The sequence below is a fragment of the Drosophila miranda genome, assembly GCF_003369915.1.
Source record: "Drosophila miranda strain MSH22 chromosome Y unlocalized genomic scaffold, D.miranda_PacBio2.1 Contig_Y2_pilon, whole genome shotgun sequence".
In the NCBI taxonomy this organism is placed as follows: domain Eukaryota; kingdom Metazoa; phylum Arthropoda; class Insecta; order Diptera; family Drosophilidae; genus Drosophila; species Drosophila miranda.
The window spans coordinates 34,955,093-34,968,760 of NW_022881614.1; the positions used below are offsets into that span (position 1 = coordinate 34,955,093).

Below are 13,668 nucleotides of genomic sequence, written 5' to 3' on the forward strand. Positions count from 1 at the left end.
TGGATCTGACTGACTTAAAACATTTTCGACCCATATCCCTCATTTCGGTTCTAGCCAAGAGAGTAAATGGCATGGTGAAAGCCAGGCTGGAAAAGCATATACAAGAAAACAAGATTATACCCTACAGATCTTATGCATACCAAAAAAACAAGTCTGCAGTGATGTGCATTAATGATGTCATCAATGTGGTAGCGGCAAAGAAAAAGAACAAGGAACACGTTACTCTTGTGGTTGTTGACCTCAACAATGCCTACAATTGTTTCAACCTGAAATTCTTAAAAAGACTAATGGAAAATGAGTGTTTTCCTAAAACATGCATTGACTGGATCATCAGTTTTATGTCTATGAGACTACTGAAAATAGGGGAAGCTGTTCAGGTAGTTCAGGGAGGAATCCCACAGGGCTCTTGTCTGTCGCCCCTCCTTTTTAATGTATACACAAAAAGACTACATCAGATCTGTGATAGAAATACTCATATGATGCAATTTGCAGATGACTTCGTTATAATCTCTCACAACAGAGAGTTTACTGTAGCGGTTGAAAATCTTAATAAAAAACTAAATGACTTTAACCTTCTATGTGGTGATCTCGGTTTTAGCTTCAATCCAAGCAAATCTGCAGCAATGAATGTTGGAAAAAGACAGGTCAGAGCGGTAAATATTTCTGTTGGAAATGTGCCTATACCAAATCGAAAAGATATCCGTTTCTTAGGCAGACTGATTAGCGCAAACATGTCAAATGTCAGTCATGTAAAAATGGTTAAAGAACAAACAAAAAAAGGCAACAGACTCCTCCAGCTTGCGACTACTATCAAATCAGGTCTAAAACCTAAAACAAGTACCAACATTTTCAAAGCTTTTATTAGAACAAAACAAGAATATGCTATCACAAGTTTTTCAGACATGGGATCTGTAGCAAGTAAAGATATAGAAATAGCGCAAGCTAAATCACTCAGAAGGTGTGTTGGGGTGCCACCTGACACAAGCAAACACGAAATTTTTGTCCTCGCTGGTGTAATGCCACCTGTTTTCAGGGCGAAATGGCTTACAGCCAAAGAACTGCTTAAAATTAAAAGGTTCAATCCAACAATGTTTGACGAGCTAATACGCTCAAAAGCGGATACGAGTTACACACGTACTTTAAGAGAATTTAATTCCATCTTTGTAAACACTCAAGACTGTGATAGTGTTAACACATGTAACAAAATCCATGTATTAGATAAATTTTTAACTAAGGGCAAAGAAGAATACTCGAATGAAGAAATAAAAACTATATTTTATGAGATTCTGAACAAGTACAGAAAGGACGACTGGAACATTCTATCAACAGATGCCTCAGTTACAGAAAGTACATGTGGCATAGGAATAGTAGAATGGCCTAGTGGAAATATCCACAAGTACAAAATAGAAAACAGATTATCCTCAGTAGGTGCCGAACTCGTAGGCCTTAAAAAGGCCTGCGAACTATGTCTTAAATATAATTACAAAAAGGCTGTGATTTTAAGTGATGGATTAGGAGCTATTAATTTAATTAAAAATAAGAATACAGACTCGTACCTAGTGAATGATATTCACAACATAATTAACCAATCAGACATTCAGAAACTTGACATTCTATGGGTCCCTGGTCACAAGGGTGTGGCCATCAACGAAAAGACTGACATAGCATTCGATTCTGTGAACCATGCTCTGCTTATTCAAAAGCTCTCTTTATTAGGGTTCCCAACGAATCTTCTAGATTGGATTTTGTCCTATCTCTCTAACCGTACTCAACGTGTTTTGTTTTCTAACGTGTTGTCAAATACTGTTAATGTTACTTCAGGTGTGCCACAGGGAAGTCATCTGGGCCCGCTTCTGTTTATTTTATTTGTGAACGACCTTCCTCAAGTTATAACATACTCTACTACACTAATGTATGCTGATGATGTCAAAATCTGTCTTTCTTACTCTGATTGGTATTTGCACACACGCCTTCAACTTGATCTAAGTGAACTACTATTGTGGTGTTCAACTAATCTTCTTTTTCTGAACCTTTCCAAATGCAAACTTATGACATTTTACCGTCGCGCTCCTCATTTTGTCTCATATGTTCTAGGAAATCATGTCCTTGAGCGAATTTCGAGTTCAAATGACCTCGGAGTCCTTTTTGATCATAAGATGTGTTTCAACACCCATATAGCTGCAACTGTAAATAAAGCTAAGGGTGTTTTAGCGTTCATCAAGCGTTGGTCCAAGGAGTTTGACGACCCGTACGTTACGAAACAATTGTACATCTCGTTAGTACGTCCTATATTGGAGTATTGTTCTTGTGTGTGGAGCCCGCAGTATAAAGAGCAGCAGGCTGTTATTGAATCCGTGCAAAAGCAATTTTTAATTTTTGCCCTTCGGAACTTTAACTGGGACTCGGGTAGAATCTTGCCACCCTACCGGTCTAGGCTAAATCTTATTGACCTGCCGTCGTTGCACCATCGCAGAATATGCAATGGCGTAATGTTCGTGCACAAGCTCCTTCTTGGGACTGTTGACTCCCAAACTCTCTTGGGTCAGATTGACTTGGCCGTTCCATCCAGACCTACCCGTACTTTTAGGCCTATCCGTCTACCCATATGTAGGTCAAATTATGCTGATCATGAACCTTTTAGGGTTTTATGCCATAATTATAACTCCCTCTGTCTAACCCTATCCCCTGAACTGTCTCTTAAACTAATTGCATGCAATATTTATAATCATTTAAATTTAGCTAACTTTTAACTTATCTTTTTCCGCCTTTAGTAACTAAGTACCATTATTAACAGATAATTTGTTAATTTAATAAATAAATATAAAATATAGCAGCAAAGACTGCTACAAGTGAGGGGTTTACAATAAATATAAAATACAGCTACAAGGAGGCTCAAAGAGAAATTAGGAACATTTAAGTATACAAATGGAATGAGGAACAGGACGAAGTGTAGGACGAAGGGATCCAGCCTCATAGACATATTTCCAGACATACCCAGTAAACCCTGGCATTTTTCTCTTAAATGGAATGCTAAAAGCATCAAGACCATTAACAGACTTATGACGGGACACACATACGACAAAGTCTTCCTACACAGAATCAAAGCAATTGACTCAAATATCTGCGAAACGTGCAATGTAACTGAATATGCCGAACACCTGATCTTCGATTGCCAAAGATTTGCCGGGCTCAGAAGGAAATTCAAAATCTTTAAATATTATAACAATTTACATCAATTATTAATAAAAAAAGAGCCGCTACATCTCAGAGAGCTGGCAATCTTCATCAAAACTGCTGACTTAAACTTTTGACCCCTTTTTTCTTCATCATGTTATAAAGTAATTTCAGTTTATTTTCTAAAACAGTTAAGTAATTTTCCTCTTTTTTTTTATATACCGACCTGTCAAACTCGCCAAACTACATCACCAGTATCTGATCAATGTGGCTACAGTGCTACGATCAAAATTCCGATCATCCTTGAGATGATTTAAAACCAAAAAAAAAAAAAAAAAAATGCGAGGAGTGCAATGGCTCGTGCACTGGTCTCAAGTGTATCCTTTGCAATGGGAAAAATCACTCAGCTAGGGACAGACTGATGTGCCCAGTATGGGAAAAGGAGATGGACATTAACAAAATAATGACAATCAAAAAAATCGCGCGTAAGGAAGTGCTTAGCACTTACTCAATCCATCAAAACTTTTCGCTGTTAGATAATTATGAAAAAAACTATCCAACACTATCTAAAACGTTAAAGCAAATGAAGTTTTAAAAAAACACAGTTATGCGAGCAGGTTAGTGCAGAGACCTTTGGTTCCTGCATAAAAACCCCACTATCACTTAGAATCATATACCAGCAATTCTAGTAATCACGTACCATTTTTTGAAAACAAAGAACTAAAAGAAAACAAATTTACCATTCAACAGATGGTTGACATGTTGTCTCGTTTAGTCGACTCAAATGATGTGTCACATCCATCAAAAAAAGTGACCAGTACAAATGATTACAATATGTAACATAATGCAGACAGAAAAATGAACAAACAGAGAGAAACGAACCTTTTTAAAACATCTAAATAAATATGAAATTTTTACAACATAACATTCAATCTATTAAAGCCAATAAAAACGACCTAGTATTCTACTTAAACAATGAAAACTTCGACTTTGCCATTCTGGCTGAAGTTTTCTCTCACGATCTCCGTTTTAGGAAACTAGCCAACTTCAATATGTTAGAAAAACATAGAGAGGACGGTTATGGAGGAGTGGCGATTGCCTACAAAAAAGACTTAAGAGTTAAAAGACTGATATATGAGACAGAGCCAGATATAATTATAGCAAGAACCATCAACAACAAAGATAAATTTTTTATCACCTCAGTATATTTTGAACATTTGTTGTCTCTTGCATCCTTCAAGCAAGCGATTAACAATCTCCTTAAATATTTAGATGCATTCGGAAAAGTCATAATTGCAGGAGATTTTAACGCAAGACATACCTTTTCTGGAGACAGAACCAACAGTGGAAAGGGAACCGTTCTCATGCAAGCTATGTCAAATGCTGGCTATAGTCTAGCAAATGACCACAGTCTCACATTCAGAAGACACATCGACTCAACATCAGGGTCTGTACTCGATTTAACTTTCACAAAGGGTATTCATATAGAGAATTGGAAATGCGAAAAGTTTTACCTAGGAGGCAGCCACCATCACCCAATAACCTTTGAAACAGCAGGATATCAAAACAAACTCAAAACTTTCCTTGCCAAAAACAGGCTACTGAAAAAGCTAAGCCAGTTTGAGGCCGACAAAGATATGGATAATTTAGCGAAGAACATCCAACAGGAAATAAAAGCAGCTACTTATGAAATCAAAAACAAATGTCCAAAATTATGGTGGGACGAGAATTTAGCCAAATTATTCAGGGAGTTTGCAGAGTCGCAGAAGAAGGCAGCTTCAGAACCCTCCTTTCAAAATTATTGTTCTGCTGTTAACCTCAAGGTTAAATGGAAAAAATCTGTTAAAATTGCCAAAAGAACTAGCTATGCCAGGAAGTTAACAGAGTTAAATGTAAAATCGAACTCAAGAGAAGCCTGGAGATTCCTCAGAAATCTAAAAAACTGTCAAGAGGACACCCCAGAAATTTTCGACCCTGACAAAGCTGGGCCAAACCTGGAATTCCTTAACGAACAAATAACCTCAGAAGCAAAGGATGTAGACGAAGAAATGTACTCAACCAAGAACAATGAAAATCCTTTCTTTTCCTTGGAAGAGTTAGAGGCTGTGTTAGACAGAAACAGAACGAGGTGGAACGTTGTGAGTTGCTGCGGACACCGCAACTCTACAGTTATACCCGATACTAAGTCGGTATGGCTCTCCTGCGGCAGACGCCGCTAATATTGAACCACACGACAAAGAGTGCGTGCGAGAGAGACAGAAAATCAGTCTGAGCGTGACGTCGGGCGCTGCGTAGCCACTGAAAATTGATTTCTTGCTTTAGGCTATAAAAATGATCTGATCTGATCCAGATTCAGCAATCTGATAGATATGGTCATTATCTATGATTCTGCGTTTTTAGTTTTCTCGAATGTGCAATATTGTGGATGCAACAGATTTTCGTCCTTTGTGGGGGCGGAAAAGGGTGGGGCGAAATTCTGAGATATACGTTTTATAGTGAGGTCTAACAGAAGTGCGGATACCAAATTTGGTTACTCTAGTCTTAATAGTCTCTGAGATTTGTGGATGCCCCAGATTTTCGTCCTTTGCGGGGGCGGAAGGGGGTGTGGCGAAATTTGGACACGAAACGGTCAAGGTCCGATATCACAGGAGTGTGGATACCAAATTTGGTTGCTCTGGCTCTTATAGGTTCTGAGATCCTTGAACTCATATTTTGCAATTGACAAAACCTTCATGGTCGGTTTTGTCAATTGCAAAATATGTGTGTTAGAGAGAGACAGATTCTTGATTCTGGCTATAATCATTATTCGATCTGGTTCAGATTTTGCACTGTAGAAGATATGGTCATCCTCACCGATTCTGCGTTTTTGGTTTTATCGTATCTTTAAAAATGTGGATGCCACAGGTTTTCGGCCTTTGTGGGGGCGGAAGTGGGCGGGGCGAAGTTTTGAAATATTTTTGTAGCAGTGACATATCACAGAAGTCTGGATCCAAAACATCGTTGCTCTAGCTCTTATAGTCTTTGAGCACTAGGCGATGAAGGGGACGGACAGACGGACAGACGGACGGACGGACAGACGGACAGACGGACGGACGGACAGACGGACAGACAGACAGGGCTCAATCGACTCGGCTATTGATGCTGATCAAGAATATATATACTTTATGGGGTCGGAAACGATTCCTTCTGGACGTTACACACATCCACTTTTACCACAAATCTAATATACCCCAATACCCATTTTGAGTATCGGGTATAAAAAGAGCCGCTACATCTCAGAGAGCTGGCAATCTTCATCAAAACTGCTGACTTAAACTTTTGACCCCTTTTTTCTTCATCATGTTATAAAGTAATTTCAGTTTATTTTCTAAAACAGTTAAGTAATTTTCCTCTTTTTTTTATATACCGACCTGTCAAACTCGCCAAACTACATCACCAGTATCTGATCAATGTGGCTACAGTGCTACGATCAAAATTCCGATCATCCTTGAGATGATTTAAAACCAAAAAAAAAAGAATATTCAATATGCCCAAGCCAATACAGCTTTATTACGATTTCCTGTCGCCCCCTTCCCGTGCCCTTTGGATTGCACTAAAGTGGGGCAGGACCCCTTTCAAAGATTGCCCCATTGCCCTGCGTAAATGTGAGAAACGACAATCTAAGTATTCTTCAAGCTGTTTATTTATGTACATTTATGTAGTTCTTTAACCCTTGTGTTGCAGTCGATCAGTTGACGGATGAATACAAGAAGATAAATCGTTTTCAGAAGGTTCCAGCCATAGTGGACGGAAACTTTCATTTGGCCGAAACTGAGGCAATTGTGCGGTATGCCTTAATTCTGTTTTAACCAGCAATGCACCTTACCAACGCACCATCAGTTATCTCTCAGACATACATAGGTCAATTCAGCAAACAGCTATATCCCAGGTCTGTGGAGGAACGGGCCCGCGTTGATGAATATCTGGAGTGGCAGCATTTGAACATTCGATTCGCCTGCTCAGCCATTTTCCGCGAAGCCTGGCTTTTTCCCATAAATGGTCTTGCCCCAGTGCCAAAACCAGAGCAGATTCAACAGCTCATAAAAGACGTGGAAATCAATTTGGGCCTCTTGGAGGTTTTATGGCTGGAAAAGGACTACCTGATTGGGGATCATTTGACTGTGGCTGACCTTTTTGGTGCTACCGAAATCAATCAAATTAGTAAGTCAAATTGAGTTTTCTGCTCTTTCAATTGAATACGCCGCCGCATATCTTTCAGAGCTTTGCCAATACAATGTGAATGAGAAACAATTTCCGAAGGTAGCCAAGTGGCTGGAACGTGTCCGTAATGCTACCAATTTCTTGGATTGTATTGGTAAGTATGAGCTTTTTCTGTCAGCTGCTTTCCAAAAATAATTTGCCTGATTTTCCTGCCGTCGCCAATAATTGTATTAAAATGTCCAAGTCAATTAAGTATTATTATGATTTCTTGTCGCAGCCATCCCGGGCTTTATGGATTGGAATGAAATTGGGCAAGACCCCATTTGAGGGCTGTCCGGTGGCCCTTCGAAAACGTAAGCAAGAACGAACCAAGCAAACTTGCCGGCTAATTGAATAAATTTGTTTACCTCTTCTTGCAGGCGAGCAATTGACGGAGTACAAGAAGATCAATCGTTTCCAGAAGGTTCCAGCTATTGTAGATGGCAAATTTCAGTTGGGCGAAAGTGTGGCGATTGTGCGGTAAGCCAGCACCCGTGAACCTGCTAAAGCAGCTCTCAAATAACCGCACTTTGCCCTCCTCTTTCAGCTATCTTTCAGACAAAGGTCAATTCAGCGAGCAGCTCTATCCCAAGTCTTTGGAGGGACGTGCCCGCGTCGATGAGTTTCTGGAGTGGCAGCATTTGAGCATTCGACTGGACTGCGGACTCTTCTTTCGGAATGCGTGGCTATTTCCCGTCAACGGTATTGCCCCAATGCCAAAGACCGAGCAGATTCAAAAGATGACTAAGGAAGTGGAGGCCAGTTTGAGTCTCTTGGAGCGTCTGTGGCTGGAGGACTTTCTAATTGGGGATCAGATGACTGTGGCCGATCATTTCGGTGCTTCCGAAATAAATCAAATTAGTAAGTCAAGCCGAATTTGTTCAACGAATTCAATTTGCTGATTCACATTATTTACAGAGCTCTGTCAGTACAATGTAAGCGAGAAACCATTTCCAAAGGTAGTGAAGTGGCTGGAACGTGTCCGAGAATCCTCCAATCCCTACTTCGATGAGGCCCACAATTTTGTGTTCCAAAAGAGCAAGCAGGCAGTCAGTGCCAAGGTGTAAAATTCTGCGAATCGTACCAGTCACACTTGCATTTGTTAATGTTTTAAGGTTTTTGTCAGTCCCTGCCATGTGCCTTTAAAGAGTGCTTTTCCTTTGTTCTGGATTCATTAGAATTCATTATTAAATAACTATTTGCTAACTGCTTATCCTAGTCGATGTCTAGCTTTCTAAAAGATCCCTCAATGCCAAAGAGGGATTCGACGTTGACGGCGTCCCCTCGCCTCAGCTTCTCATTTGTGCCGTACGACACCTCCTCCTCGAAGAAGTTCTGATAGGACAAGAGTTTTTCCCTCCACGTGGTGACCACATCTTGTATGGTTCCATTGCTGCCACCGTACTCGGCGGGCAGGCATTCCTTGGGGACATATTTGTAGAGGCTCTCCAGCTTGGTGTGTATGTGGAACTATGAGTAGAAGCGGATGATTGGTTAGCTATATTAAATACCGGGAGAGTGGGCTATAACTCACTCGCTTTCGAATCTTCTCACTCATCAAACTCTTTGCAATGGACATAAACGTCTCGGCACTGGCTGGTGCATTGACAAAGTGGAAGCCCTTGGGCCTGTAGGGGAGTGCCTTGTCACCGAGAACGGCCAGCTTCTTGACCAGCACCGCATCGAACTGGAATATATGACCGGCCCCAACGCCCTTCATGTCGATGATCTCAGCGAAGCCGGTAATCATGGCATTGTCGTCCTCCCGTATCTGAATCTCTCCCATCATGGTGCTGACTTGGACAACCTCTGCGATGGAGTACTTCTTGGAGTCGTATAGGCCATAGCGGGAGATGTGAATGCGGGGCCCATCTGCGCCCAGGGGCTGGGTCAAGCGGAGGAGGCAGCTGAAATAATAATATTTCACATTGGGAACATTCTGCTGTACTACGGGATCGAATCGTGCTTACCCTGTTTCGAGTATGCCCATTTGCTTCTCTCCCACGAAGCGATTCTTGTATAGCTCAGGAACGACGCCTCGCATGGCATAGAAGTTGTCCAGCTTGAGCTTGGTCTTCTCCAGGCTGTACTTACAGCCGCGCAGGAAAGCGATCAGGAACTGGGCATCCTGGCGGGCCTTCAGATGTGGCTGCTTTGAGATCCAAGTGCGCAGGGTGTCAATGTCCTCTTCGATCCGATCGGGCACCTCTCCCAGCTCCTTCCGGGCTTTGCTGGCCAGCTCTGGGCTCAGGCTGCGTATGGAATTTTGGTCGGACATGGCAACGCGCTCCTTATCACCACCTACCTGTTCAATGCAAAGGCATAGAGTTTGATTTATTGAAATTTTTTCGAGGTCTTATTAGTCAGCCTGCCCTATTTCTGCCTCTAGCCAAGTTGTTGGCTGGTAAGTGGTGTCTTTTCTGGTTGATTAGATTGTAGTAGCCATATGGCTACAACCAATAATTCGTCATTGAGCTTGACAAAGTGTTCGATTAGATTAGTGGCTTTGTACTTAAAGAGCGACTAGGGGATAGTCGTATTTTGGTTTAAGTTAAGCATCGTAGATGCACCGACACAATCAGACAATCTTCTAGCCCCAAGTTAAGATATCGCTTATTGGAGATCTCCAATCTGTTTGGAGAGTGCTCGCACAAAAACTTGACATCGGTTCGTCGTGCCTTCGCATTTAGCATCCAGCTTGTGACTGGCTTTCTAAATTGCCACATTGTCCACCTCTACTCACAATTGTCTTTAATTTAATATAGCAGTTATGTATATATACAAATAAATTGGACAGCTCGTCTATATGTAGTGTGTATGCGCACCTCGTCGCAAAATTTGAAAACTGAACCGCTGACTTTGACTGTGGGCGCGCGACTGCCACCGCCTCGGCATGGAAAAGCCGATTTTGGTTCTGGTTCTGGTTGGTTATGGTATATGGCATATGGAGAAACTGGTGGACGTCACGACCAGTGACGCATAGCCTGATGAGAGTTGAACGAATATAGGGAGGGAACATAGTGAGAGATTGAGGGCGCGTACGGGAGCGAGTACTGTTGCAATAAACTAACACCTTTTGCCCACCGGCAGCCGACACCTGGAGATAAGATAGAACACAAGCTGATCGGAGGCCACTCACTACGCTCATTATTCATTACAGTCGATGGGGAATCTCCTGTTCATCAGAGTGGCTGGCAATCATTGACCCGACAGGAAGTGGTTACTAAGACTTTCTATATAAAATTTCCATGAGCAAGTCCATTGTACATATATGGAGTTCTATATACATGTTGGAAAGATACGGGTTCCAATACGTACACCTAAACCGGTGCTGATATCAATAAGTCCACCTCCTCATTACTAGACTATATAGAGCGCTGTCTATATAGAGATAACGATATTATCGTTGAACATGATACATCTGTTTCCAGCTTTTATTCCCTTTTTGTTGCTTCGTTGGAGCTAGACAAACACGATGATTTCTCTATCAGCGTGGGCTGGCTTCTGGTGTCTCTTTTGCCCTTGTCACTGAGGGCCAAACGACCAAATCAAAATATCCAACTCATTGTGACTACGTTCATTTTATAGAAGGCCATAACTAAGTTTAAGATACATATACATACATATAATCGGAAAGATATGGCACTCAGACGAAGGCTTTTATCACCACTCAAATAAAAGACGAGAACGCTTTTACTGAATGAATTTTATTTATTTACTCTTCCTTTAAGTAAGTATATCTTATGCAAGGGTACTGTCGGGTCAAGCAGCTTAAATATTTTAAATTATTGCCAGTGGTGCGGCCCAAAGGAAATGCATTTTGGTGTTGTCGTTTCCAATGCCCCCACTGCAAAGATCATTTGCTACCGCATATGCGCATGCAGCGGAATTCTTTCGTCTCCTTATGTCGCAATCTCTCGGACTCGGCTTAACAGCGTCCCCGAGCAGCTCTAACGCTCTCGGGCTATCATACGCTCTCGCTCGCGTCTAAGCTTGCTTCATAGGGCCCGGCAATTTGGCCCGTCAGCCCTTGCATGGGCAGTCTTGAGCTAATCGTCGCAGCTATTAGACTAACATCCTCGCATCAATCGTTCGCCCCAATCATCCCCATATGTACATACGCGATAAGTTGGTTTACATATGCAAATAAATTGTGAATTATAAACAGCCTCTCGACTTTCATTAACTTCAAATTGCAACAGTTGTTAAAAACGCTTAATAGCTTAACATTTGGTGACCCCGACGTGATTGTGCAATAAATAATCCATCAGTGCAATCACAAACTAATATAGCATTCAAAGATCTTAACTAATTGCCATATCAACCAGTGTCATCGACCACATAAGTTATCCATACATACATACACCGGCCTCCCCTGCATATTCGGCACGGAGCTGTTGGCTTGCGCTTCTCTTTTCGGTCATCTTCCCGCAAGAAACGTTTCTTACACCGGTCGCCTTTGTATATACAGTTCGTACATAGCTGTTAGCTTGCTGGGCTCGGTTCTTGTCGTCTATTGCTCGTGTTACTCTTTGCGATCATCTTCCCGCTAGAGACGTTGGTCTTTCTGCTAACGCTGCCGCTACCATGGAAATTAATGCTGCTAACGAAATTCCAATGACCAGTGAGCAAAACAGGGTGTCTTTTTATACCCGATACTCAAAATGAGTATTGGGGTATATTAGATTTGTGGTAAAAGTGGATGTGTGTAACGTCCAGAAGGAATCGTTTCCGATCCCATAAAGTATATATATTCTTGATCAGCATCAATAGCCGAGTCGATTGAGCCCTGTCTGTCTGTCCGTCTGTCCGTCCGTCCGTCCGTCCGTCCGTCCGTCCGTCCGTCTGTCCGTCTGTCCGTCCCCTTCAGCGCCTAGTGCTCAAAGTCTATAAGAGCTCGAGCAACGATGTTTTGGCTCCAGTCTTCTGTGATATGTCACTGCTACAAAAATATTTCAAAACTTCGCCCCGCCCACTTCCGCCCCCACAAAGGACGAAAATCTGTGGCATCCACATTTTTAAAGATACGATAAAACAGAGTCGTAGAGGATGACTATATGTTTTAAAATGTAAGATCTCAACCAGATCGTATAATTATTATAGCCAGAATCAAGAAAACAATTTCATTCTTTCTCGCTCTGTCTCTCTCTAACACACAGTTTTCATGGTCGGTTTTACCAATTGCAAAATATGAGTTCAAGGATCTCAGAACCTATAAGAGCCAGAGCAACCAAATTTGGTATCCACACTCCTGTGATATCGGACCTTGACCGTTTCGTGTCCAAATTTCGCCACACCCCCTTCCGCCCCCGCAAATGACGAAAATCTGGGGCATCCACAAATCTCAGAGACTATTAAGGCTAGAGTAACCAAATTTGGTATCCGCACTCCTGTTAGATCTTACTATAAAACGTGTATCTTAAAATTTCGCCCCACCCCCTTCCGCCCACACAAAGGACGAAAATCTGTTGCATCCACAATATTGCACTTTCGAGAAAACTAAAAACGCAGAATCATAGATAATGACCATATCTATCAGATTGCTAAATCTGGAGCAGATCGGATCATTTTTGTAGCCAAAAGCAAGAAATCAATTTGCAGTGGCTACGCAGCGCCCGACGTCACGCTCAGACTGATTTTCTGACTCTCTCGCACGCATTCTTTGTCGTGTCGTTCAATATTAGCGTCGGCTGCCGGAGGAGAGCCATACTGACTAAGTATCGTGTATAACTGTAGAGTTGCGGTGTCCGCAGCAACTCACAACGTTCCCCCTCGTTTGAAGCTTAAGTCAACGGAATTATGCGAGAATATGAAAAAGTTAGCTACCGCTTGGCAGAATGAGTCGTCAGACTGTGACTACTACATGCTCGTGGTAAAGCAAGAGCTTGAGGAATTGGATCGAAGCGAAATTCACAGTGGTTTGTGTGACATTTTTGAGTCACTTGCAAGCTCGCTGAAGGCGGCGATTATGGGGGAAATGGCTAAGAGCAGCGGCCGCATGCCGTTTCATTCTACCTTGGCTGGAGGAAATACTACGGTTGAGTTTGCCGGCTCGCAATTTCTACCTCACCGTAGACAAGTACCATCCCTGCCTCCTATACAATTGCCGACGTTTAGCGGCGGGTATGCGAACTGGACGGACTTTTATTCAATGTTTGCCACCATCATCGACAGCCATCCGGACTTAACAAACATAGAAAAGCACCAGCATTTGCGTTCCTGTCTGCGGGATTCGGCATTGGAGACTGTTCGGTC

The 13,668-nt window shown here is 42.1% G+C and overlaps 2 protein-coding genes and 1 pseudogene across 3 annotated transcripts; 2 read left to right on the forward strand and 1 right to left on the reverse strand.

Moving 5' to 3' along the window:
* Positions 1 to 6,661: 6,661 nt before the first annotated feature.
* Positions 6,662 to 7,569, forward strand: LOC117193969 (annotated as a pseudogene).
* Positions 7,570 to 7,596: 27 nt separating this feature from the next.
* LOC117193655 (glutathione S-transferase theta-3-like) lies at positions 7,597 to 8,631 on the forward strand. Its single transcript, XM_033398395.1, has 4 exons — positions 7,597 to 7,727; positions 7,794 to 7,893; positions 7,961 to 8,274; positions 8,332 to 8,631. Exons 1-4 carry the CDS (start codon positions 7,610 to 7,612, stop codon positions 8,478 to 8,480), a joined length of 681 nt encoding a protein of 226 aa, XP_033254286.1. The 5' UTR covers positions 7,597 to 7,609; the 3' UTR covers positions 8,481 to 8,631.
* LOC117193654 (alpha-tocopherol transfer protein-like) lies at positions 8,408 to 10,304 on the reverse strand. 2 transcript variants are annotated; one of them, XM_033398394.1, is made up of 4 exons: positions 10,239 to 10,304; positions 9,384 to 9,718; positions 8,948 to 9,320; positions 8,408 to 8,883 (listed from the first exon to the last, which is right to left on the reverse strand). In XM_033398394.1, exons 2-4 carry the CDS (start codon positions 9,689 to 9,691, stop codon positions 8,629 to 8,631), a joined length of 936 nt encoding a protein of 311 aa, XP_033254285.1. In that variant the 5' UTR covers positions 9,692 to 9,718; positions 10,239 to 10,304; the 3' UTR covers positions 8,408 to 8,628. The 2 variants fall into 2 exon arrangements, with proteins under 2 accessions (XP_033254285.1, XP_033254284.1); XM_033398393.1 differs by having other exon boundaries at positions 10,157 to 10,281.
* Positions 10,305 to 13,668: the final 3,364 nt, after the last annotated feature.